Source organism: Camelus dromedarius, chromosome 13 (assembly GCF_036321535.1).
Source record: "Camelus dromedarius isolate mCamDro1 chromosome 13, mCamDro1.pat, whole genome shotgun sequence".
Classification (NCBI taxonomy): domain Eukaryota; kingdom Metazoa; phylum Chordata; class Mammalia; order Artiodactyla; family Camelidae; genus Camelus; species Camelus dromedarius.
Window position 1 is genome coordinate 54,838,902 of NC_087448.1, and position 25,164 is coordinate 54,864,065.

A 25,164-nucleotide genomic window follows, 5' to 3' on the forward strand; every position below is an offset into this window, starting at 1 on the left:
CCACCACCCAGCTAAGCTGCTTCCAAATTTCTGACCCATAGAAACTATGAGATAAATGTTTTGTTGTTTGAAAAGCGCTAAGTTTTGGGATAATCTATTATGCAAGGCTAGATAACTAACACACCAGCATTACCAAAATCCTGTACTACATCTTCTCTGAAATACCATGCCTTGTCTTTAATTCCTGGCTGAACCCAACCAATACAAATGCCAGTCTCTTCTGAGCTACTCATTGGCTGGCATTCTTTGGAATGATTGTTTTAAATGAAAAGCTAACAGCTTGGACATTTTTCTTTTTACTTTTTCTTTATTGAAGTATAGTCAATTTACAATGTTGTGTCAATTTCTAGTGTACAGCACAGTGCTTTTCAGTCATACATGAGTAAACATATATTCGTTTTCATATTCTTTTTCACCGTACTACATAGCTACTACAAGATATCGAACATAGTTCCCTGTGCCATACAGTATAAACTTGTTTATCAAGGCTTGGACTTTTAATTAGAACTTTACCACAATTTTAAATGACTTAATGGCTCGGATTAAGTCTTTTAATGTATAGGCAGGGAAGACAGATCGATAGACAATGATATATGTAAGGTTGACTGGAATAGATATATTTCATGTGTTCTCTCTGTAATTTCTCTCCCTCTCTCTCTGCCTCTGCCTCCCTCTCCCCACTAAATAATTCTAGTGAGGATGAGAAAGGAGCTAAGGAAACTGAGGTACACTGAAATTTGGAAACTTGTCTACTTTAAGAAATAGGTAGAAGTTCTCCAATTCGCCAGCAGCATGTTTACATACATAGTCCACTGCTTGGCTGGTACTTCCTTCCATGGTACTTAACGCTGTCACTACCACCCGTCTTAACATTGTTAATAGTTAAATATCAACTGTTTTATGCAATGAAGAAAAGATGGATGTCTACATACATAAATACACACACACTGGGACACAAAGGACAATGTGGAGTTTTTCTGGAGACGGTACTGATGGCACACACAAAAACAGTAGAATGCAAGTGAAATATCTGTAGATAGCTTTACAATATGTCATACAATGCCCCAGCACATAAGCTACACATCAGTTCCTTAGAGGTGTTTAGTGCAATGATGAACACATCAATTTCTACTGTTTACTTAAAGAAGAAAAAAAAACATTAATCAAAATCACATTGGGAGATTTTTATTAATTTAAATTGACATTATTTGATACAAACCTACAGGTTCTTCTCAAGACCACAGGATCATGAAGACTTGCAGTTATCGGGATTTTGTAATGATTAAAACAATGTTCAAATAACTCACAAGTTACTTCACTGAAATACTTAAAGGAATACTCTGGGGAGTGTTTGAAAGATCTGTTTATAAATAGTGATTGATATATTTACTTAGGTATTTGATGCTGAGGATAAACACTTCTGATACAAAACATTGTTTTAATACATTGCTCTACTAATGAAACTAGTTATTAGATATAATACATTTCTAACACTAAAGAATATAGCTTTATCTTCATATTTATTTTATTCATAAGACTCATCAATGAAGAATGTTGTATCTGACAATAATAAACTGCCATATTGCAAGTGACATTCTGCAGAAGTGAAGAAAAAAAGGCTGCAACAAAAGAAACCAGATAACTGCATTACACATTCTTTATACACACAGCCCATTCTGAACAGTAGAGTTAAATGCAGGCCAAATGCTTTTAAAAGTTTTTGTACCTAGATGGCAATTACAATTTCCACACACTAAAGATAAAAGAAACAATAATAGTACATAACACAGTATTTTTAACGATTATAGCACATTTAACATCTTCCGCCACTGGGTTCTCTGATCAGATTGGCAACTGAAATTTCACATCCACCTGAGCTTGCTTGGCTAAGGTCACTATTTCAGAGAGCTTTACAACCTGAAAGAAAACAAACAAACAAACAATGTTTGTCTCTATTTTCACAAAAACATAAAGTCAGAACTATTGATCAATGTGAAATTAACACGTTTAATCTTTTTCATTTAAAACTTCTGGGCCATTCTGACACTGTTATAAATCACTTCACAGCCTTATAAGCGTGTGCCACTCTCAAAGGATAGTCAAATCTGACACTCTCCTCACTCACATGCCATAACCCACACTTGTTTATATATATAAAATGTATATGTATATGTATAAAATCAGAAGGTATTAACTAGATACATATCTGATATGTACATATACCTTTTTTTTATTGCCTAAATTTTATCTATCTTAAAGACAGAAACTGTCTTAGCTGGGTGCTACACAATGCAAAGCATGTCTAAATAAAAGTTCATTTTTGAAAAATGTATATAATCTTAACTTACAATACTGGGATAGGGGTTTGGGTCAAGGAGTTAGTATTTTACTTTCCGTCAGAAAGTTAACAATTATCAACCTGAATTTTCTCTATCATCTGTCAGAGAATATCCAGCTGGTACCATACAAAATATACAAATTAAACATCTAAAATCAAACAACAAATTCAGCTTCTCTCCTCCCCAGTAGAGTAATTAAGAGAAGGTTTTCATGTTAGGCACCATGAGTTCAAATGCCAGTCTATTGCTTATGACATGTGATCCTAAATAAGTTAATTTATCTAGCTTCTGTTCCTTCAGCTATAAAAATGGAGATTGTATCACCAAACTCATATTGAATGAGATACTCGAAGAAAAAAAAGCACTGAATGCACAATAAATTATAAATGGTAGTAGTTGCTAATATCATCATCATCACATTATTATTAAATATTGTCATGACTTCCATAACCTCCTACTCTGTAAAAAACACTGTAGACACAACTTAAATCAACTGTTCACTTTTATCTTTCATGGTTTATTTGATCAAGGCCCTATTGATTCTTCTCCTTTCTTTCCATATCCACAAAGTTTTTCTTAACTCAGGCTCTCATTGCAAACAAGTATATTTTCAGAGACAACTTATAATCTATCCATTATCCTAACCTCACCTCACATCTAATTACGGCACCAGTCAGACTCCTACTATCCCTTACTCTTCCCTTCCACACTTTATTCCACATCTTACAGTCAAAACAGGCTTTCTGAAACACTTTCTCACTACCATTCCCTTGCTCAAAATCTTAAACTCAGGTTTGAATATAAGTTCTCCTGTCTCTAGACTGTAGTTGAATTTTATTTAGTAGTTAAGTACTTTCCCAAAGTATATCCCAAAGAATGAAATAAGACCTTTATTATTCTTATGAAATGATATCACATTAACTCAGCAAATCTCAAAAGCCTATTTATTGACTAAACCATATAGCCCCAAAGAGTATTCTGTGAAATGTCTATAAATATAGGTGGGGAAGAATCAAAAGTTCTCATTTAGAAATATCTCTGTATCTACTAGGGGGTGTGCGCCAAGATATAGTGTTAAGTAAAAGAAATGAGATAAAATACATGTTACCATCAAATAATGTGGGAAAGTGGAGAGATATACATATACATACATACATACACACACACACACACACACACATACATACATTATTTGCTTGTGTTTTTAAAAAAGTAAAAAGCTGAAACAAAAAACTGGTTACTTATGGGAAAGGAACAAACAGAAATAGGTATAAAGGCTAGACTATCTGAATATACCTTATTTATAGTTTGACTTTGGAACCATGTAAATATTTATAACAAAAATTTTTTTTAAAAAGAATTATTTTATAAAATAAAGAAATGAAACTAAATGTGTATCAAGGTGAGATAAAACAGAGAACTATTTCACATGAATTTTAAAATCCAGTAAATTGTGGGAAATACTTCAAAGGACAGAAAGAACTTCACATACAAATTTTGAACTGCTTTCAGTAATCATATTGTTGGTATTATTATTGCAAAACTGTCATGTCTGCACTGAGGGACAAAGCAAATGAATATTTACATTAGCATGGAATGGGAAAAAAAGAGAGACATGTCAGATAAGAAGAAAAAAAACTACTACCTGGATTTGCACTGGAAATATTATGTAGTCATGTATTTATCTCTTTAAAAACACGTATTTTCCTAGATTTACCACTTTAAAAACCTAGAAACAATGAACAACCCAATAGCTGTAAGTACCCTTGGAGCTAAAATTGTAGTGTCTAGATACGATTTGGCTGGTTCCAGATCTGCAGGAAGAAATGTAAATATGAGCATGAAACATCTCATCATGCCAGAAAGCCTATCAGAGGGCATGTGGGAAGGACTCAGAGGTCAACTTGAAGAGGTCACTGACCAAAGACAGAATAATCTAAGTATCAATAAAAATAACTAAAATCAAATATATTTAAATCCATGAGTTCAAAATAGCATGCACACATGCAACACACACACCGAAAAACAAAAACTAAGAAACAAAAAAGCCTGGGTTACTTTTGTAGGACATAATGGAACAAACTCATTATTTTGAAAACTGACCAATAAAAGCAAAGAATCAAGTGTCCTGTTTTTTCTATGCAAAATGTACTTCATAACAACAAAAGGTTGACACAAGATAAACTTTAAAAAAAAACTATTATAATATATATGTTTATAATATTATAATAAATAAAGACAGCATTAGAATATCACCACTTTGCATAAATAAAATATTGGGTCTAAGTTATGACTGTCAATGACTGCTAGTATTAGCATTAGCATCAGCAATGACTGCTTATGAAATTACACAAAGTCAACTATAAAATATTCTTGGTCCCCCAAATCAAATACATATCTGATCAAGCCTATACACTGAACTACCAGTTTACAGGAAATACAGGAGCAGAGAAATAAGTTAAATGACAGCCCAGGGATACAATCATTAAAATCCAGACTACAGGAAACATGACAAGACCATCAGCCTGGTTTTTTCAACAGAAAAAAACTTATGGGAGAAAAAAAAGCAAGGGAGAATCTATAGATTAAGAGAAATTTAGTGACATATTAACCAACTGCAATGCATGGACTTATTTTTGATTCTAGTTCTAATAAAGAACCTAGGCAAAAAAATGTTTAAGAGAATCTGGGAAATTTCAACACTGATTCTTTTTTATAAAACATAAACCTATTATCACTATCCCACCTAAAACAAATAACAGTAATTCCTCTATATCATTATCAATACCTTTACCATTTACTGATACTTGATGATATGCAGGAAATGATATAACATCTGGGATTTGCTTAAAAATAATCATGGGAAAAAGCAGGTAAGAACAAGATGAGACAAGACTGGGCATGAGCTGGTAACTGAGATGGGTGGTAGTGTACGGGGTTCAGTAGTCCTAGTATTTAGCTATAACATTAATTATTAGCAATATTAGTTGGTTCATTTTAGAATCTAAGTGCTTATAAATCTTTTACACACTTTGCAAATGTATCCTTAGATTAACACAGCCTGTTTACCATTTTAGCAGCTTCGTCCAAGTCATCACAAGCAAGAATTTTAAGTCCACTGTCTGCTATCAGCGCCTTAGCATCATCAACCCGTGTGCCTGGAAACGATTTATGCAAATATAAAGATGTTTTAAATATCTACACAAAATCATTTAAAACGTTTGTCCCATACAGTACAAGTATGAATTTCAGCCTCCTTCCATCATTCAGTGTAAATGCTTCTAAGCCAAAGAAAATACTATAAAAACCTGGAGTCACCTCCTCAAATACTTCGCCTTAGCACATTAATTGGAATTCAGACACACCGGAATTAAAGACAATGCACAACAAATAAATACTACATCAACTTATACCAAGCAAAACTATAAACAATTTTGCCCCAATATTAGAAAAATTTTTAACTCACTTAAAAAATATTCCTATGATCTACTCTCATTTAAAAAATACAGCTTTTAAAAACTATATTTTAAATGAACTGAACTCCTTGGAATTATGATATTTTCAGCAATTAAAGCTCAGGGAACAACTGCAAGATATTTTTTTCCACACTCACCTTGTAACCGTACCACAATAGGTATTTTAATTTCCAAGTCCTTTACCGCCATGACTATACCCTGTGCAATAACATCGCACCGCATGATGCCTCCAAAAATGTTGACGAGAATAGACAGTACCTGTGAATAAAATGTTTTGGTAGATTAAAATATTAAAGGAATGAGTATCCATCCTTCCTTCCCAAGAAAACACTAGTATCTGTGCCTTAGGATAAAAAAATAACTCCATGGAAACATTTTCAGACCAAAGAGCTACACCCTCTGCAGCTCTCATCACTGAAGCCTGTGCAGTCCAAAGCTCACTTCCCCTCCCTGGGTAATTTCAACCCCTGGCTCATAGTCTCTCCTCTCCTGTGCCATATTAACAAGGCCTCCTGATTCCATCTTACTGTCCTATGAACACAGAGGCCCTCTCTGGACTCCATGCCTCTGCATATTTGCTCCCCCTTGACTAACTCATCCAATTCTCAACACAGCTCAAGGTATCATCTGTTCAGTGAAGGCCACCCTGATTCTCCCAGTTACTGGCTCTGTCTTCTGTTCTTCCACAACATCACATTCAGTTCAACAGCCTTGTCAGACTATAAATGCCCTGAGGGAAGGAATCATGTATTCCCAATTCCAAGCACGGTGTCCAACGCAAGGGGACATAATATGCATACAGCCACTCCCATGTTATCCACACTGTCACCCTGGGCTCCTGGCCGGTTTCCAACTCCAGTGCCCTTAGTCAGTCCTCAACTTTGCAACTCTTCATATGCTTTTCGTCATTCTTGTACATAGGCCCTAAAAGCCATGCTTAGAAATATAACTAGAACTCTAGTTCACCTTATTAAGTACTCAACAGTTACATAATCATATAATACTCTGCTTCTAGAGTTTGTCAAAAGAATCTATAGAAACAAAATTTATTTTAAAAAATTATAAAGCAAAAGAAATAAAGCACATTTTGTATCTCATTTTAATGTTTAATGCACTTTATAAAAATGCATATGGCAAGTAAGTCTATAGACTCAAAGGGAAAGAGTAGTAAAATAAAACTTTTTAAACAATTCGAGAGTCTAACACCAAGAAAAAAATGTGCATTGTCAGCATCATCAATAATGAATACTTATTAATGACCTGTGTATGCACTGAGCATCATTGCCAGCCACTGGGAAAAGCAAAAACGAGTACAATATGATGCCTATCAACGACAAATTCTCAGTCTGAATTCAGTAAGACTAGTTACATGAAGGCCATTATCTTATTTTTCCATAAGCCTTACAAAACCACACAGTAGATATATTCCTTAAAAAATATCTGGTGAATGGCACTACGTCTGTTTCTTGGATCACTATGCATGTCTCTTGTATTTTGATAATCATTTATAAAATTCATAGTTACAACTTATGGCACATCTATGTATGACAGATCATACAAACATTAAAACGAGTATTTTAGAATAATACTTTATGCAAAACGTGCTCAAGATATGTTAGCAAAAAAAGACTCAAAATGTGTGTATTAAAAGATATATATATATATATAAATGGGTGAATTATATGACATGTGAATTATAAGCTGTTTCTAAAAAGATACAAATGCAGTGTGTGTGAGTGTGTGTGAATGTAAAATACACAAGCATTAACAAGTCTTAAAGAAAATAAATCAAACCAATAGTAACAGAAGTCATCCCTGGATAGAATTAAACATGGTTTTCATTATCTTTTTAGCTTTACAGACTTTCTAGATTTTTGGGATTTTGTGGTCAACTAACATCTCCAAAACTTTTTCTATAGGAATGAGTTCTCATGCCAAATCACTACCATTTATAATATTATCTAATACCATCCAATATTTCTTCACCTTGTTTTCTAAATCACAATGGGAAACTTTTATCTTTCTCTCTTGTTAACTTTTGTTGCACTGATTTTAGCAAATTTTTCCAAACTATTGAGGACTTTTACATTTTAATGCTCAACTAGTACAATGACCACATCTACTAATTAATCAAGTTACTGCTCATCATTCAAACTTTAAAACAAAGGCTCTGCCCTTACCTTCTTATCTGAGGTGATAAGCTTAAACGCTTCTGTTACTTGATGGACTGTGGCGCCACCCCCAACATCAAGAAAGTTGGCTGGAGTTCCTCCATGAAGTTTTATTATATCCATTGTGGCCATAGCCAGGCCAGCACCATTGACTGTCAGGAGGGGAAAATGATTTGTATAAGCAATCAACAAAAAGAAAGTTTAGCCAATCTAGCTCTAACATAAAAACATATGGTACCGAGACAGCCTATATTTCCATCTAGGCCAATGTAGTTGAGATCTGCCTTAGCTGCATCTTTGTCCCTTTCATCTTCCTGGGTCCAGTCCTGCAGGTCAAAGATTTTCTTCTGGCGATAAGCTGAATTAGAATCAAAATTGATCTTTGCATCCATACACAGCACTTTGAAGGAAAAAAAAAGAAAGAAAGTGATTTTAATTTCAAGATAGACACAATAAACTATACAATAATCAAATGTACTTACGGGGAAAATGTTATTTTTGTTATAACAGAAAGTATTTCAATTTATGTTCATAATTAATTCAAACTTTTTCCTAAAAAAAAATGTGGGAATTAAAACTGCCCCATCAAAGTCACTGATTCCACATCTGTCTTAAGCAACAGATAAAGAAGAATGGGGAAAAAACTGCAGAAGCATTTAGTTTTCTTTGAAATTACCAATAATTAATTGTTCATGCTCCTAGCTAACTCCTGTGCTTGGGCCCTGGGGGCCAACTCAAGGGCATTGTTCCAGCAATTCTGTCTTTCCTGCATTTCAAATCCTACTGCACCCCTACTTTTCTACTGGCTAAATCAAATTCAGGCTTTTACCTCCAGCACTCTACCAGAATGGCCCTTATGAAGGTTAATTCTCTGATTTCATCTTTCAGTATTCTATCCCTCCCTTACTCCAATCTAACTACAACATTCTCCTTGCTGTCGCTGAACAGATAGAGGCTAAAAGAACTGAGCAGTTTCAGCTGCTGCCCAAAACAGGAGACAAAATTCGGAGCCAGCCATTTAACTATTAATAACAATAAAAACCAACATTCTTTCATAGGGAGATAACATAATTCAGTCTCTCAAAATGGCCAATAAGAAAAATTACTAGATCTGTGAAGAAAAAGGAAAAATGCAGCCAAGAGCCAAGAGAAAAAAAGCAGTCAAGAGAAACCAAATCCAAGATGACTCAAATTTTAAATTATCAGAGGACTGTGAAACAGCTATTTTAAACATGTTTAATGATTTAAAGAAAATACTGTCATAATAAAGCACAAGGTAAGTAATCTCAGCAGAAAATAAAACTATGAAAGGGACTATTCTGAAAATCTAAAACTAAAAAGTACAATTATCTGAAATCACTGGTGAATGATAATATGTATGTTTCTTGGATCGTGGTGCTTCAGATCCCTTGTATTTTGATAATCATTTATAAATTTGTAGTCATAAATCGTGGCATAGCTACATATGACAGATTATACATACCTTAAAGTAAGTATTTTAGAAGAACAGTAAACACAAAAAGTGCTCAAGATATGTTAGCAAAAAAATCTGCATGTAACTTTACATGCAGCCCTCCACGTGTGCAGTTTCACACCCACAGGTTCAACCAACCACAGACTGCATAGTACTGCAGTACGTATTTATTGAAAAAAATCTGTGTGCAAGTGGACCCTCACAGCTCAAACTCATGTTGTTCAAGGGTCAATTGTATATCTATTAAATTAAATTTTATGTGCCATTCAAAAAAAAAATGAGGAACACATAGCAAAGGCATTAATCCTTAGTAGGCCTCTAAGGTGTAGACTCAAGAAGATCAAGACATTTCACTCAGTTGAGGGTGACTCTCCAATATAAACATATTTGCAGTGAAATACCCAGAAGCATATTTCCCAGGCCTGAGCTCTGTTAAGTCAGCAGAACCAGCGACTGACAACTCTGCTAACAGCAAGGGTGTGAGTGAGATCAATAAACAGAGCCCATACTCAATTCAGTGTTCAAAAGAGGGAGAACTTTTAAGAGATGTACACATTGGTCCCCCCCCCCCCCAGAAATTACAAATGCACCAGGCCAAAATTAATTTCTTGCTTGGAGATTTCTCCCAACTGATCTCCAGTCCATAGGTAAAATAATCAGGACAACTGACATCCTGGTGAGTCTAGTATCAGTCCACTCTCCTTCATGCAGCTCTCACTGAGTTTCTGCCACAACCCTCAATAAAGAAAAGTGCACAGTTCTGGGAACGTAACTGCCTGGGATCACTGTTCCTGGCAGTGGGAATCGCTTGGATTTTGAGGGTTTTTTTCCCCCCAAATTTGGTAACTGAGGGGTCAAAGCTATGATAAACTTACATATATTATTAACCTTTTGTATACCTTTAGAAGCAAGGCACCTAAGAAACCTGAAATTCATGTAACTTCTGAAGAAACTCTACCCACTTCTATGAGAGACAGTCCAAACTGCCATGGTTGAAAGAATTTAAACTTTATCTAGAATCCATAACCTCTCATTCAATCAAAATATTCAAGAAATTAGAAAGAACATGAAATTCTTTGAACTTCTAACTCAGATAAGAGAATTTGACTTGGGACTTCAGTTCTCTACGTCTTCTGGACTTAATCACATTTGGATTTTAAATCCAGGTGTGTCTATATGCAGATCAGAATATCTTCATGCCACAATCTAATCTCACTGATGAATTTCTGATAATCTAACAGACAACTTGCTGGACAAAATCTGGTGTCAGAAAACAGAAAAGAATAAATTTTCAGAAGTGAGCATAACATTTTCTGACAGCTGATATTTAGTGTACTATTATCCATTTTAGAAACTTCTAGGGGTAAAAATCCAAACTACCTATTGGTACTCCCAGAATATCCAAAGGAACAATGGCTGGGATTGGAATGGCAGCCTCAAAGTCAGAGCAGGACTACTCAGACAGACAGCTAATCTTTCCTCCCTCAAGAGCTCCACAACCACCCTAATAGATCTTGGCTTGATGGCTGAGCTTAGGGGTAAAGAAAACACTGAGGAATGTTGCAGGGGATCAAATCTTCCCCACTCTTGATGTTTCCTTTCACATTCAAAGGATTCACTTAGTATAACATCTGTCTCTCACTGCCTCTTTACTCACTTCTTCCCAGAGGAAGGGAAGCAAATTATCTGTCTAGTTAATCTGAACATTATAAAACTAGGCATGCATCATTCAGCTCAATCTTTCTTCCTCTTGGGAGTGAGCTTCCCAGAGGAAGCATTTCCAACTGCTATTCCCAAGACATAGTCTATCCCTGAAAGGACTGCCCCGCTAAAGCCTCATATTTGAATAGATTGATTAAGTTTAATTGTGTAATTTAGTTGTTGAATTCATTTTAATTATTACTTTTGTAGGGAAGATGGTTAATCATGGAAGATCTCTCAGAAACCCCAATGATAGTAATGGTGCAATAAGCTATTTAAGCAATTCTATTGAAATATATTATTTTTATATTCCCCTATGTTTTCAGAGCATTACTAGGAAAATCAGTCCAGAGTCTATAAGTCTTCTTCTTACAATTACATCAAACAATTAAACCAGTACAAATTAAGAGGTATACTTTATTCTATGCAGCAGATATGCTCCAAAAGAATCATGCACCGAGGAATTAATTCCAAGTTTAGTCATTCAAAATGTCCTTAAACTACTATTTTAAGGAATACTATGATACTTTCCCCAAATGTATATTCTATTTTGTCATATGGTAACTTAATACCAAAGGAGACAAAGAACTACATATTTTTAAAATATTACTTTTGAAACTCGATTTGTACCTTATAAATGGAATATATCAATCTGTAGATATTTATAACAACCTAGTCTACCTGGGCCTAAAGCCTCCATTCAAAATATATAAAGAAGGTACTGTGAGAAATGCAGATCTGCTAACAGAGACTGAGCTCGGATTCATCTGTAAACTAAAGCCTTCCTTCCATTTCCACTGCCTCTGATACCTCCTGCTTGCACTACTACTACAGCTTCCTAACCTAAAAGATCACCCTACTGCCAATCTCCTCCTACCCCAATCCTGCTGATACACTCCTCTCTACCAGAAATATCCCTGTCATACAACAGTGTCGTATGTAAGAGTACAAATTCTGCAGCTGACAATCTGGATTCACAGCCCATCTCTACCACGAGCCATGTGTCCCTGGGCAAGTCACTTTTTAACCTCTTGTTAACTCAGTTTCCTAACCTATAAAATAAGGATAGTAATAGTACCTACATTGTAGAACTGTTATAAACATTCAATGAACTAAAGGGGTTCATATTTGAAAAGTTCTTAAAACAGTGCCTGGCACTGTTTTGCTATGTTTTTGTTAAATAGAGGGAAAAAACATACACTTTAAAAAAAAAAACTCGAGTGTAGGAAACTGAAGTATACTCAGAATATGTCTTTTTTGTATGGTCAAAATTCAAAACTATGTACTATGAAAGAAGAAACTGAAAATAAACTAAAACATGGGAGACAAGCTGAAATGCAGCAGAGATATTTTCAAAGACTAAGGAAAATAAATACAATAGAATTAAAATCTACAAATGAAGAACAAAATCAATAGTCTCTGTACACCAATAATAAACAGAAAATACAGTGGCAGAAAAGATCTCATTCAAAATAGCAGCCAAAATACATTTCTGCAAATAAATCGAAAAAGAAGTATAATACATACCAAAAGAAAATAAGCCTTATTTAAAAAGATATAAATTAAGACTTATTATAATAAAACTCCAGAGTGATCTGTTTAGAAACTTGACCAAAAAATTCTAAAGGTTTCCTAGCAATAGGAGTTAGTAACCTGACATTCAAGTACCAAAAGCGGGACCAAAGGCTTCAGAAGTTTGAGAACCTGTAGATTGTATGAAAAACAGTGAATGTACACATGCTCGCAGGGGAACACTGGTGATTCCTTGGTGAGGGTTACTGGCTTTCATGCAATTTTCACTGCATTTCCTAAAATTTGTCCTTGATCCACAAAGGATTAGGTAACACCAATCTAAAAGAATAAATAGGTAAGAACTGCCTTCCTTAGAAAAATATATTTAAATAAGCATGTGAAGGATGCTTATCTCATCCATATTAAAATTTACAATTATTGATACAAAAAAGAACAGTCAGATCCATGGAATCAGACACTTGAATATGATAAGGAGTGGTATCAAAATTCAGTGGGGAACGATGTTTTATTTAATGATTTTAGGAAAACTATTTGGAAAAAAGAAGTAAAGGTAAAGTAAAATCTTGAATGATTAAAGACTTAAAAACTAAAAAGAGAAATAACAAATAGAACTCATTGCAGATAAAGATAAGTGATCTTACATAATGGAAGAAAGGACACTATTCAAAATAGCAACCAAAAATATATCTACTAATGACTCTAAGAAGAAACATAACACCTCCATAAAAAAAGTGTTATTTTTTTGTAGAAGGAAAAAAACCTCTCTGCCTAAAATCAGTGGAAGTCAAAGCGAGACCTGACCACATGAAAAAACAAAAAGCTTCAATATGTCCCCCCCAAAAGTCAAAATTAAACAATAAACTTGGAAAAATATTCATATTAGGTATCAGACAAGAGATTAACATCCTTAATATATAAAGAATATACATATTATTCAATCTTTTCTGTAAGGGAGTAGTTAAGAACCTATTTTCTTGTTTTATTTGCAAAAGAAACACTGGAAACACACAAGAAACCAAAAAATGACAGAGGAGAGAAGAAATGGGAGTAGATAAGGAGGGGGAGAAAGAAAAAGTTCAAGGCAAAAGAAGGTGGAAATATACTCCGTTATGCTGTTCTGATTTCCGAACCATGCAAATAAATTTTCATCAATTTAAAAAAACTATCCATATTTCCTTTGGGTACTACATATAGTAGGCTGAAAAATGGCCACCCAAAGATAACAGGTCCTAATACATAGAACCTGGGACTATTATTTTATATGGTAAAATTTTTATAGATGTGATTAAGATAAGAACCTTGGAAAAGAAGATTATCCTGCATTATTTGAGTGGGTCCTGAATGACTTCACAAGTATCAGAGAGAGATAGAGGGAGATTAGATAGACAAACACAGAAGAGGAAGAGGCAATGTGACCATCAGCGTAGACTGGAGTGAGGTGGCCACAAATCAAGGAATACACAAGAAGCTAGAAAAAGCAAGGAATAGATTCTTTCCTGGAGCTCTGGATGGAGCAGAGCTGCTGACACCTTGAATTCATGTGATACTGATTTTGGACTTCTGGCTTCCAAAACTAAGAGAATAAACATTTGTTGTTTTAAGCTACTGAGTTTGTAGTGATTTGTTACAGCAGCCATAGGAAACTAACCCAGGTACTAAAGGACATCAACAGAAAATTCTCAGTCTACTGAGGAAAACATATGCCCAACAGACATGAAAAATTCTCAACATCACTAGGAATCAAAAGAATTAAAAAATAAAATAAGACACCATTTCCTGATTATCAGTTTGATAGAGATTAAAACCAATATAACACTTCTGGCACAAGCAGGCAATGAAATGGACACTGTATATTAGAACAACTTTTCCAGACAATAGTCTGCCAAAATACATCTCAAAATGACCCAATAATCAAAACATATGTTAAAAATACTACTATTCTTTGACTCAAAAATTCTAAGAATCTATATCATCACAAAGATTACATACAAACAAAATTTAAGTCTTTAAAAATTCCATCTTTGAAAAAATTTATCTTTGAAAACTATTTAATGTGAAAAAATTCTATTATATAGTTTGAAGTTTAAAAAGGAAAAGATACAAACTGAATAAAAAGTATCATCTCAGTTACAGAAAAGACTAAAATGAACTACGTAAAGTATTTAAAGAGTGTTGCATATTGAGGTTGTGGGAGTTATTTTTTCCAGACTATCTATATTTTGTGGCACTCTGCGAATTTTCTATAATGAATACACTATACCCTTAATCAGAAAAAAAAAAAACAAAACTCCTTCAAAACATACAGAAATGCAAACAAGGAAAACAAAAACCGAATACTAAGAAAAAACATTAGTTATTAAATTAATAAAGACAGTCATTTAGCGACAGAATATGGTGTAGAATTTCAGTTGGAAAGAATTCAGGAGTCTTGTTTTCAATGTTATTAGGTTACCTAATCAAGAAAATAATACAAGAAATATTAGTTTTATACAGATAATTTTCCTTCACTGAACACTTCATTTTGAAAATGTGCATCAGCCATCACTCAAAAAAATTAATTATTTTTAGTTTTATAAACTACCTCTATAATCACAAAAGAATTTACTCACTCTTCTTTATATAATTATATAAATGACCAGCTAAAAATTGATTTCTATAATAATGAATGTAACTAATTAGAAGTATAAAAGTAAAAGACGATCTACAAATCCTTAAGAAGATTAGAAATGTCCAGAAACTTAAAACAAAACCAAACGAATTATAGCAATAGAAGCAGTTAATATAAAATACAGAAAAATTTAGGTTACAATAAAGCAACTTATGTTTTTAGAAAACATATACATGAAAGGCATGATAATTCAAAATCTGGCTTACCTTTCAAACATATATAAAAGAAAGGCTGTCAAAGTGAGAAGCTAATCTTACTTCTCTAATATTAAAAGAACTCTAATATCAGAATACACCTTTTGTACAATAACAATCATGGTGTCTCTAAAATCTGAAACCTGGGGAGACTAAGATAGCTGATTCCCCAAACCTACAATTATTTATTCACTGCTGCACTGGATACTCTGATTCAGCATGCTCAACAGAACTTTCTGCAATGATGAAAATGTTCTATGTGTGTGCTGTCCAACACAGTAACCACACGGGGCTACAGAGCACTTGAAATGTAACTAGTGTGACCAAGAAACATTTTAATCTTACATCTTTTTGACTAATTTTAAAGGCCACGTGTGACTGGTGGCCACCATACTGTACAGTGCGGCTTTAACCCCACTGTGGGTACATAAATCTGTATTTCAGGTGTTTGTTTTAATGGATCTCCTTAAATATTTGTTCACATTCACTCTATTCATTAGAAAACAAGCTTCTACATAGGAAAGAGTTCAGTTCCTTATAAGCTCTACTTCCTTAGTGAAATACATGATAGGTGGATAAACATATAATCAATGTTTGATAAAAGGAGATACTTTACCAGCTCCATCTGAATCCTCTACCATTGGATTTATTTCTACCATGGTTGCATCATACTTCAGAAAAAGGTTGTAAAGCTTGATCATGTTTTCTGCTGCAGAATCCACAATATTAGGTGGAAATCCCATCTTCTCTGCAAGCTGAAAGCAGTTTGTCTCTTTATTATAGGAATGTTGCATATGTCCAATCAACATTAAATTTTTGCAAATAAAAAACCTTTCAGTTTATCATTTAAACGATAAACATGAATCATTTGAATCAAACATTAATCACTGAAATAGCAGCTATTATCACTAAATGGTGAAACAAGACTTGTTCAAAATCCTCACAGAGCAGGTAGTAGGCCCGTTTTACAAACAAGAAAGATTCAAAGAGGTCAAATGACTTGTCATTTGCCTCAATTCCAGTTCTCATGTTTATTCCATAGCTTCCATACTGCCTCTAAGCCTTATGGCCAACCTAAATTGAAAGAAAAAGCCTGTATTTTATTGAAACTACATATAAAAGGTAGACCAATAATCCCAATAGTCTAACAACAATGGGCAAAATATTAAATCACCCTGTTTTACCTCTTAGGTAATATATGAATTTAATTTACCGAGCAACGAAGACACATCCAAACAAATATTGTCCTATTCATTCAAAAGTCTACTGAGCACCCATTATATGCTAGGTTCTAAAGATACAGGTATGTAAGCTTCTAATCTAGTAGAGGAGTTTATAGTCTTGAGCAGAGATTCCTCACTACATATACCTAAAGAGCTTTTTAAAAAACAAATACATGAAGGTCTCAACCAAAAAGTTCTGGTTCACAAGTTTTACAGTGGACCAGACCAAGAATCCATAATTTTTCAAGTTCTATAAGCAATTCTGATCCACTGGTAGAGAAGTTACATGTCTCCGTATTTACCCTGACTGCTGCAAGCTGCTCAGGAACCCTTTGGAGGAGTTTTTCCCTCTCTTCCAATTGCTATCTAAGGTTACAACGCATTTGACTTTCAATAATAGAAAATATTAAATTCTTAGAGTGAATGTGATTTTTACAAAAAGTCAAATGCAAATAATCAAATGCTAATGAAGTAGATGATCAAACTAAGAAATGTCATTTTATTTTAAGACTTATTTCAAATAAAAAATAAGAAGAAATAAACTACCATTTTATTTAGAAAGATTTTCACTAGGTCATAATCTACTGTTTTAAATTTAAACATTTGAGAATTACAATAGAATTCTGATCTGATAAACTAATATGACATTAGTTTATCAAGCATTGTGCTGGGTACTATTTCTGTTCATTCATCACCCATCACTCAAAAAGCTACTTAGTAGATTAATTCCTTCAAGTATTTTTGTAAATCAGTGTTTTCTTTCTCACCTAAATTTAAGTCTCCCCATTTTCACGTAACTACCTAATGAATCAAATCTCTGTCCCCTTTAAAACATTTATGCCATTCACTTGCTTAAATGACTTGCTTCACATTTTATCAGGGAAATCTTTGTATCAGTCAAAATTCCTGCACTACTATACTTTAGTACCATAAGCTTCTTTTGACAGGCTTCCTTATAAGAGATGTTAATTTCATTCAAACTTTAATATTCAAATTTCCTTTTAAGGTGGGTCACTTATTTTTTATATCAAACTAAACAATTTAATTCAATAAGAGGACTACAGACATTACCAAGCAACTCTTACAGGCCATAATATCAAATTTCACGGTTGAGTTTTTATTTTGGGGGTATTTTTTTGGAGGGGGGTGTTGGGGAGCAGGAATGGAATGGGAAGAAGAGGCACACAGGAAGGATGGTACAGAAAACCAGTGGAATTGCAGGCAAAACTTATTGTGTATGTGCATACACTGAGAGAAAGCCCACACCTTTCATCAGATTCTTAGAAATGTCCACAAACCCCCCCCAAATAAAAATCACCTATAAGGGGATTATATGAAACAGTGTTCCTACCATTCCATACAATATACAGGAAATAAAGGGGGGCAGGAACATGTTCAATGCCACTGTGGGGGTGTAAAATCTGACTATGAAAGACAATAAAGGATAATCACCTGAGGTTCTTCGATAAATGAAAGAAAATAGATGAAAAAAGTGACTGAAAGGAACCCTATAAACTAGAAAAAGACTTGTGAGAATATTAACCAACAGCAATGAAGGAACTTAAGGAGGTCCCAATTCAAACAAATTGTAAAGTAAAAATAATTTGAGATAATTAGGGAATTTGAATGACAAGGTAAGTGATGATATCAAGAAATTACTGTTAATTTTACTAAGGATGGCAATGGTATACCCGCTATTTTAAAAGAATCCTTTATCTTTTAAAGTTACACATTAAAATATTTATGGAGGATATGAAGAAAAACACTGTAGATACTTATAAAAGTTTCAATTTCAAACAAGATATCAATGTCTTGACATTAAAAAAAAAAAAAAACCTTTTAAAGAAGTTTTGCCGATCACTTCACTTATACAAAGTTAACCCTCTTTAAGTGCTGTAATTACCCAATCAAAAGCAAGCAACGTTTATTATCCAATCAAAAGCAAGCAACGTTTCGGAAAACAACATACCCTGACAGCTTGCTCCTTTTTGATGCCTTCTTCAATATCAATGGGCTCTTTAACTATGGCCTCCGGAGTCTCCGCAGCAACATCTTCAATGTTGACGCCTCCATGCGAACTCCCTATCAACACAGGGCCCTGGTGGAGGGACACGGACACAAATCTATTACTTAATTATTTTACTTTGGCAGAGGGAGGGTTAGCAAGTTCATTTACTTTTAGAGAAGGTACCGAGAATGGAACCCAGGACTTCCTGCGTGTTAAGCATGAGCTCTACCACTTGAGCTATATATATCCTCCTCATTCAAAACATCTAGACTTTATTTTGGACTCATCAATAAAATCTTACGCTGTCAGACTTACATATCCATCACTCCCGGCTATTTTTAAATTCCCTTGAGAATTTATCCTTGTAACTCCTGCACAATGCCCCCTTAAATGTTCAATTGAAATAATGGAAAAGAAATGAAAAGGAAGAGGAAAACAACGGCTCACCCGTGAGGAAAAAAGATTAAAAATGTACACAAAACGTATACCAAACGTTAATATAAACATATGTATGAAATATAACTTAAAGTATTTTTCATAGAAACTGAAGGGACATTGGAGTATTGTTTAAAGAACACTAAAAAATCATAAAAACAGTTTAACTGATATTAAAAGGGAAAGTCTAGTGAACAAAAGTTCCTGATTTCATAAGCTCTAGCCCTACTAGAAGTCAGTAAAAAAGAAAGCTACCTACCTTAAAAGAATAGCTCTGGCTATTATCATGAATAATATAAAAAGGTAAGATATAAATACTATACAATTAAGTTAAGTTTTAAGTCCTCTAAAATCAATCAAGAAAAAATCTTAAAGCAAAATTATCTAATGGATTTGCTAATTTATGCACAAAACTGGAAGTACTCTTAACATGCAAAAACAAGGAAATGGAAAATGAAAATGGAAAGGAAAATGATCTCAGTAGTATTATGTGGGGAAAAAATGATGCAAAACCCTAGACTCTATTCTCAATTGTGATTTCTTTTAACATAAAGCGTGTTTCAATATGTACCCTGCCATTATTCACACAAACAGAAAAAAGGTAAGAAATAAAACATTAAATGGTAAGACTTTTGTTATTTTATGTCACTATTTTCAAAAAAATTTAGTCAACATATTCTTAATGTAAAAAAAAAGTGTAACTCGCATGGGGGGGCAAAAGACTAATTTCACTTTTAAAGTATTTGAACATTTTATTTTAGTTTTATTGTCCTTTTCCTTTCATATCTACTGCTAAGAGAAGTGAAGAGCCACATAAAAAAGCAGCACTACCGGGGGGGGGGGGGGTGAAATGCTGATATTAAATGCTCACTAAAGTAATGATCAGGTCTCCAAGAGCTGGCTGTAAGTTGGGAAAAAGGCTAAAAAAAAACCCATATGAAATAATAAATATATTTTTTAAAAGTGAACAACTTCTCTTTGTACTAATTCCCTGAAAAACTAGAAAGAAACCCCCGAATTTGTAACCAACTGGTCAGAAGAAAGCTTATATAGGGAAATAAGACAGATCAGTTAAAGTAATGACTATAGCTTTGCATTTGGTCATGACTGCTGAATGAACTGGGTATTTCTGTTTAAACGATTTGGTTTTAACTTTTAAATTTTAGTAATAAACTTTTGAATCAATTTAAGTTCTGGCAAAGAACTGTAATTTCAAATAAATTAATAATGCTATTTTCACCTTCTTAACCTAAATTTCCCTTTTCTTGTTGGTCTTGCAAATGGTTTTGCTTAAAATGGATTTGAATTTAAAATTATATGACAGAGACTGATAAATATCTCTTTTTAAAAAAATTAAAGTATGGAAAATGAAATTTGGAATTCTTGCAGCACATTTTGTATCCAATCCAAGCAAAGTAAAAAACTGACATAGTTAAATGTACCATTCATCTACAGCAGATTGCAATGTTTTACTAGAAAAATAAAGTAGTAAATGAGATTTGTTAAATTAGATTTGTCTCAGCCCAAAAGTACCAAACAGGCACTGGGCAAATGTAAGAAATCTGATTTTCAAGAAGTGCCAAAACACAGAATAGGAACTAAAATTGATTTTTTTGGCACATCAACCCTATAGCAGATATCTGCCCAGGCTTCCTGATGTCATACATACAGAAGACTCATAGAGCCTAGGATTCATCTCCTAAAAACACCAAAAATCAACAAAAGCAACTTTTAAAGAGCAGTTAACTCTTCTGCATATAATTTTAATTCAATCAAAATGCTCTTTTCTTTTTAGTTTAAATAGCTGACTTATTTTTCGTTGTTTAATAGGGACCTGTCCCCAAGGATTCCCGAAATAGTCCATTTTACCCCAAAAGTAACACCAACCAATTTCACATTGGTCTAATATGATAGCATCAAAGAACATTATAATGTCTTTGGCCAAATGGTTTAACCAGTACTATTGAATTTTTAGTATGAATTATCACAACTGTATATTACTCATACAAATGAAATAAAGACATTTTTCCTTAATAAGACTCAGAGTTCTCTGAAAATTCAAGTTCTTAAAATGAATTCAAATTTGATCATTTTCCCTAATGCTTTAACATAAATTTAACAAAATATATTCAGAGTGTTATATTCATATCTTTAATAACACATATTCAGTTTGCTACATTTATTCCAATCAAGATGAGCTACTCTGAGTGTGCAACATTACAGGACTCAAATCTTAAACTGTCCAGACACATACACCTTGTTCCTGGCTCTGACAAGAAGTAAAAACATAATCACCAACAAAATGATAGATGTTGATATATAACATTACTGAAAAGGAAAAGAAAATGTAGTGAAAATAAGTGAATTTGTAAAAATATAAATTTTTGCAACTGTTTGTAATATATAAGGTTATTGTCATGGGATTTCTAAAGTAACTTACAAAACTAAATTCTATCACATAAAGAAACCTACAGAGGTAAAAACATCACTTACAAACGAAACAATGGTTTTTATCTTATACCTTGAGTGGGTTTTTACTACCATCTAGTGTTACAGCTTAAGAAATACTTTCTTATAAAAACCAAAAGTTACAGAAGACATTTTATAATATCATTCAAACAGTACTAGAAGACTTAATGAACTATAGGGGGGATAAAAATCACAATACAGAAAGTGGCTATTTTTTAAAAAGCTGTTTTATATAAGAAAGCTATTTTTGTGAACCTTAAAATTTTTGTTGTATTACTAATTATGTAATTAGAGATGTTCTATATCAAATCCTGACCCGGGCTTCCAAATATGTACCCAGCCTGCTTCAAAAGACAAGCTAGTTACCATACAGATTCAGATCATGAAACTTAACCAATGCACTCAAAAAGTCAGTTAATTTAACTATAAAATGATCGTCAGTGCCCTCTCCAAGCACTAGGTCTATGACAGAATTTTCTCTTCACTCAATGCCTTAAGTTCATTGCTAGAATTTTAAGTTCCTTAAAGAGAGCAGAACAGAGTAAGATTATGCTCCTTGGAAGGATACTGTTTGCTACTGAATGTCATCCTTCAACTTACCAAATACCAAATCATCTTGGGAAATCAACCCCAAACTGTAAAAAATACCAAGAGGCTGAAAAAGAAAAAGATGAAGCCAGGGAAACACATTCTCCTAGTGGGTCCAGAGACTTTCTCTTTGGTTCTAATATTTTGCTGTGCTAGAAATTATTTTCTCAGTCTATGGAATCTAAAAGTGAATCAGAGATGAGTGAAGCTGCTCCTAGCAAATTAATAATTTAGAAATTCTGTGGATTTTACTTCAGCATAGTTTTGTCTATAATTTTTAACACTACAAAATTATATAATTAAATTTTATGGTATTAATCATGTTGTTTTTTAAAAATGACACAAAAATAAATATTGTTCTCATGACATATACAAATAGATTACTGAATATTAAAAGGATATGAATCTTTTTAATCCTTTTCATACAAATAGAAATAATAATAGGCTTCTGAAATTGAACATGATAAAATCTTCCTCAATGTATCATGTCTACAATTACTCACTTGAAATGACCTTTCCATTGTTATTGCAAAGTAGTATTCTCTCCTGGGATATCTTCGCTCACAAACCAATACTTGATTGCATATTCTGCCCTTTTCTCCTGTTTGCTTGGTAAACAACTTTTTCCCAATCATTTGTGAGGAAACAGCTTTTGCTTCTTCTGGACTAAAATAAGAAAAAGAACTCAAATTCTTTTCTCCTCCAATTCAGAAAAAAAATAAAAGCATATGACAGCCAAAATCTTATCTAGTATTTAAATCTGACTATTTTTAACAATTCAATAATAAGGGGCATCTTTTACAATATTCATTTTTTTTCTTTATTAATGATGATTTAAAGAAAAAAAAAGACTTACGAGAAAACTATCTTTACTCCTCCTTTGAGGCCACTTTCAAATGTTCCTTTTCCTCTACCACCAGCTAAAACTTGTGCCTTTATCACAACATCTTTTGAACCTAGAAGAAAAACACTTCTATTAGATAAGAAGCAAGGAGCAGCATGCAACACACAATATCTTGTTATTAAACATACATATTAAGCAGTGTTATTAAATGGAATAAAGTCTCATTTATCAACAATGTCAGAAAATGAGGAATTACATGTACACAAATTTTGTAGTAGAACACTAAGACATTCATCATCTAAAGATCCACAAATTTAAAAAAATTAGATGCTCATATTAAACCATTTCTTAAAGTATACTGAAATAATTTCATCTTTCCTTGATACTTTAAAGATCTAGTACTTTGGAAGGTACAAAAAGTACAAAATTGAGTCAAAGTCTCCCTAACAGTTCCCTCCCTTCCTATTCATATGTAGACTTGCTATCCTGTGAAAATTTGAGTTATAAATGCTACTTTGAGTAGAAATGTACCATGACTTATGGGGAAAGTGCCACTACTGATATCAATTCGCATTGTCCCACTAACAGAAAGTCCTATTAATATGCATTCCTGGGTTGTACTGTTGTGAGGAGGACTGTCAGGAGTTAAGGTGTGTTTATCAAGAGTCCAGAACGTTATGCTTCGAAGTCTTTAAAAGTTTTTTAAGACATACTCTGAATCTTTTTTCTTTTAACAGGTAGACTATTCTGTCTCTCTTCTTCCCCTTTCTAACTTGCTAAAGAAAATCACTAAACTAGCTGTTTAGCCTAAGTACTACCCTTCATGATTCAGGGCAACACCTCTTAGAGGGGCATTGTCTCCTGAGACAGGCAGTTTCAAAGCCTGTTCACTTCGCTTCTCATAGCACTCGGAGAATACCATACTAGCATTTAACACCAATATGACATTATGAAAAATAATCAACTTTGAGGTCAGGGTTAAGGGCATTATCTTATCCCACAAAGCAGTCCCTGGGATGTAACAACCACTCCATAAATGTGTATTTGAATAGGCTAAAGATGAGAATTCTATTACTGGGGAAAGGTCACTCCCTAATGCACAAATACCAAGCAGAATGAGGGCATTCCCACCTCATCAAGGAGGTAACATGCAATTTGTAATCAAACAAATAAGAAATGACCTGAAGTTTACACTTAAATAATTATCACAAAGTTTTTAGAAAATTATAAATGGGTTCACACTGGAAATGTACACTTAAGTCAGAAGATGGTCCTATGAGTCAGTCCAGGTAGTCAGTCCAGTCAGTTTTTTTTTAAAAAAACCTCTTCCTCATACTCTGTATCCATTCAGCCAGGAAATCATACTGGTCCCACCTTCAAAATGGATCAAGAATCTTGACCATTCCTCATCACCTCCAATTTAGGCCCTGGTCCCAGCCACCGTTACATCTCACCTAGATTACCCTGGTTCCTAAGAGAATATTCTCAAAGTAGCAGCCAAAGTGAGCATTTAACTCCTCTAGCTAAAACCTTGCACTGAATGCCCATTTTACTTACAGTTAAGGCCAGAGCCCCTACAATGGCCTCAGGCCCTGTATAATACCCTGGCACCCCTGCCCTTTGTATCATGTCCTCCTCTCTGTTCACTCCACACCAGCTACTCTAGTCTCCCTGTTTCTGGGCATGTTCCTACCTTCCTTTAGGACTTGGCTATAATGCTCCCTCTCTCCCTGGAATACTCTTCATCCAGGTATCCATTTGGGAAGGGTCCTCATTCCCTTCCAGTTTTTCTTTTAAGTCTAAACTGTCCCTGATCACCCTACTTAACACTGCAACCTGCCCACCTGTGACTAATCCTCCGACTCTGTGTTTTTTTCCCCATCGAAGTCACCACATTCAAACATAGCATACAATTTTCTCACGTTTATCATTTTTGTCTTGCTCCTCCACTAGAGTATATACTCTAGGAGGGCAGAATCTTTGTTATGTTCATTGATGTTTACAAGGTCCTGGGAGGGTTCCTGACACAAAATATTTTCTG

General features: G+C 33.9%; 1 protein-coding gene across 1 annotated transcript in view; it reads right to left on the reverse strand.

Annotated features, from left to right (window-relative positions):
* Window positions 1-1,169: 1,169 nt before the first annotated feature.
* Window positions 1,170-25,164, reverse strand: part of SUCLA2 (succinate-CoA ligase ADP-forming subunit beta) — a 34,242-nt gene continuing 10,247 nt past the window's right edge. The window contains exons 3-11 of the mRNA XM_031465988.2: window positions 23,136-23,235; window positions 22,783-22,945; window positions 18,749-18,877; window positions 16,173-16,311; window positions 8,225-8,386; window positions 7,996-8,138; window positions 5,953-6,073; window positions 5,409-5,497; window positions 1,170-1,917 (exon numbers count right to left, since the gene is read on the reverse strand). Coding sequence (XP_031321848.1) covers window positions 1,843-1,917; window positions 5,409-5,497; window positions 5,953-6,073; window positions 7,996-8,138; window positions 8,225-8,386; window positions 16,173-16,311; window positions 18,749-18,877; window positions 22,783-22,945; window positions 23,136-23,235 — 1,121 coding nt within the window. The 3' untranslated portion in view covers window positions 1,170-1,842. The remainder of the gene's footprint in view (window positions 1,918-5,408; window positions 5,498-5,952; window positions 6,074-7,995; window positions 8,139-8,224; window positions 8,387-16,172; window positions 16,312-18,748; window positions 18,878-22,782; window positions 22,946-23,135; window positions 23,236-25,164) is intronic.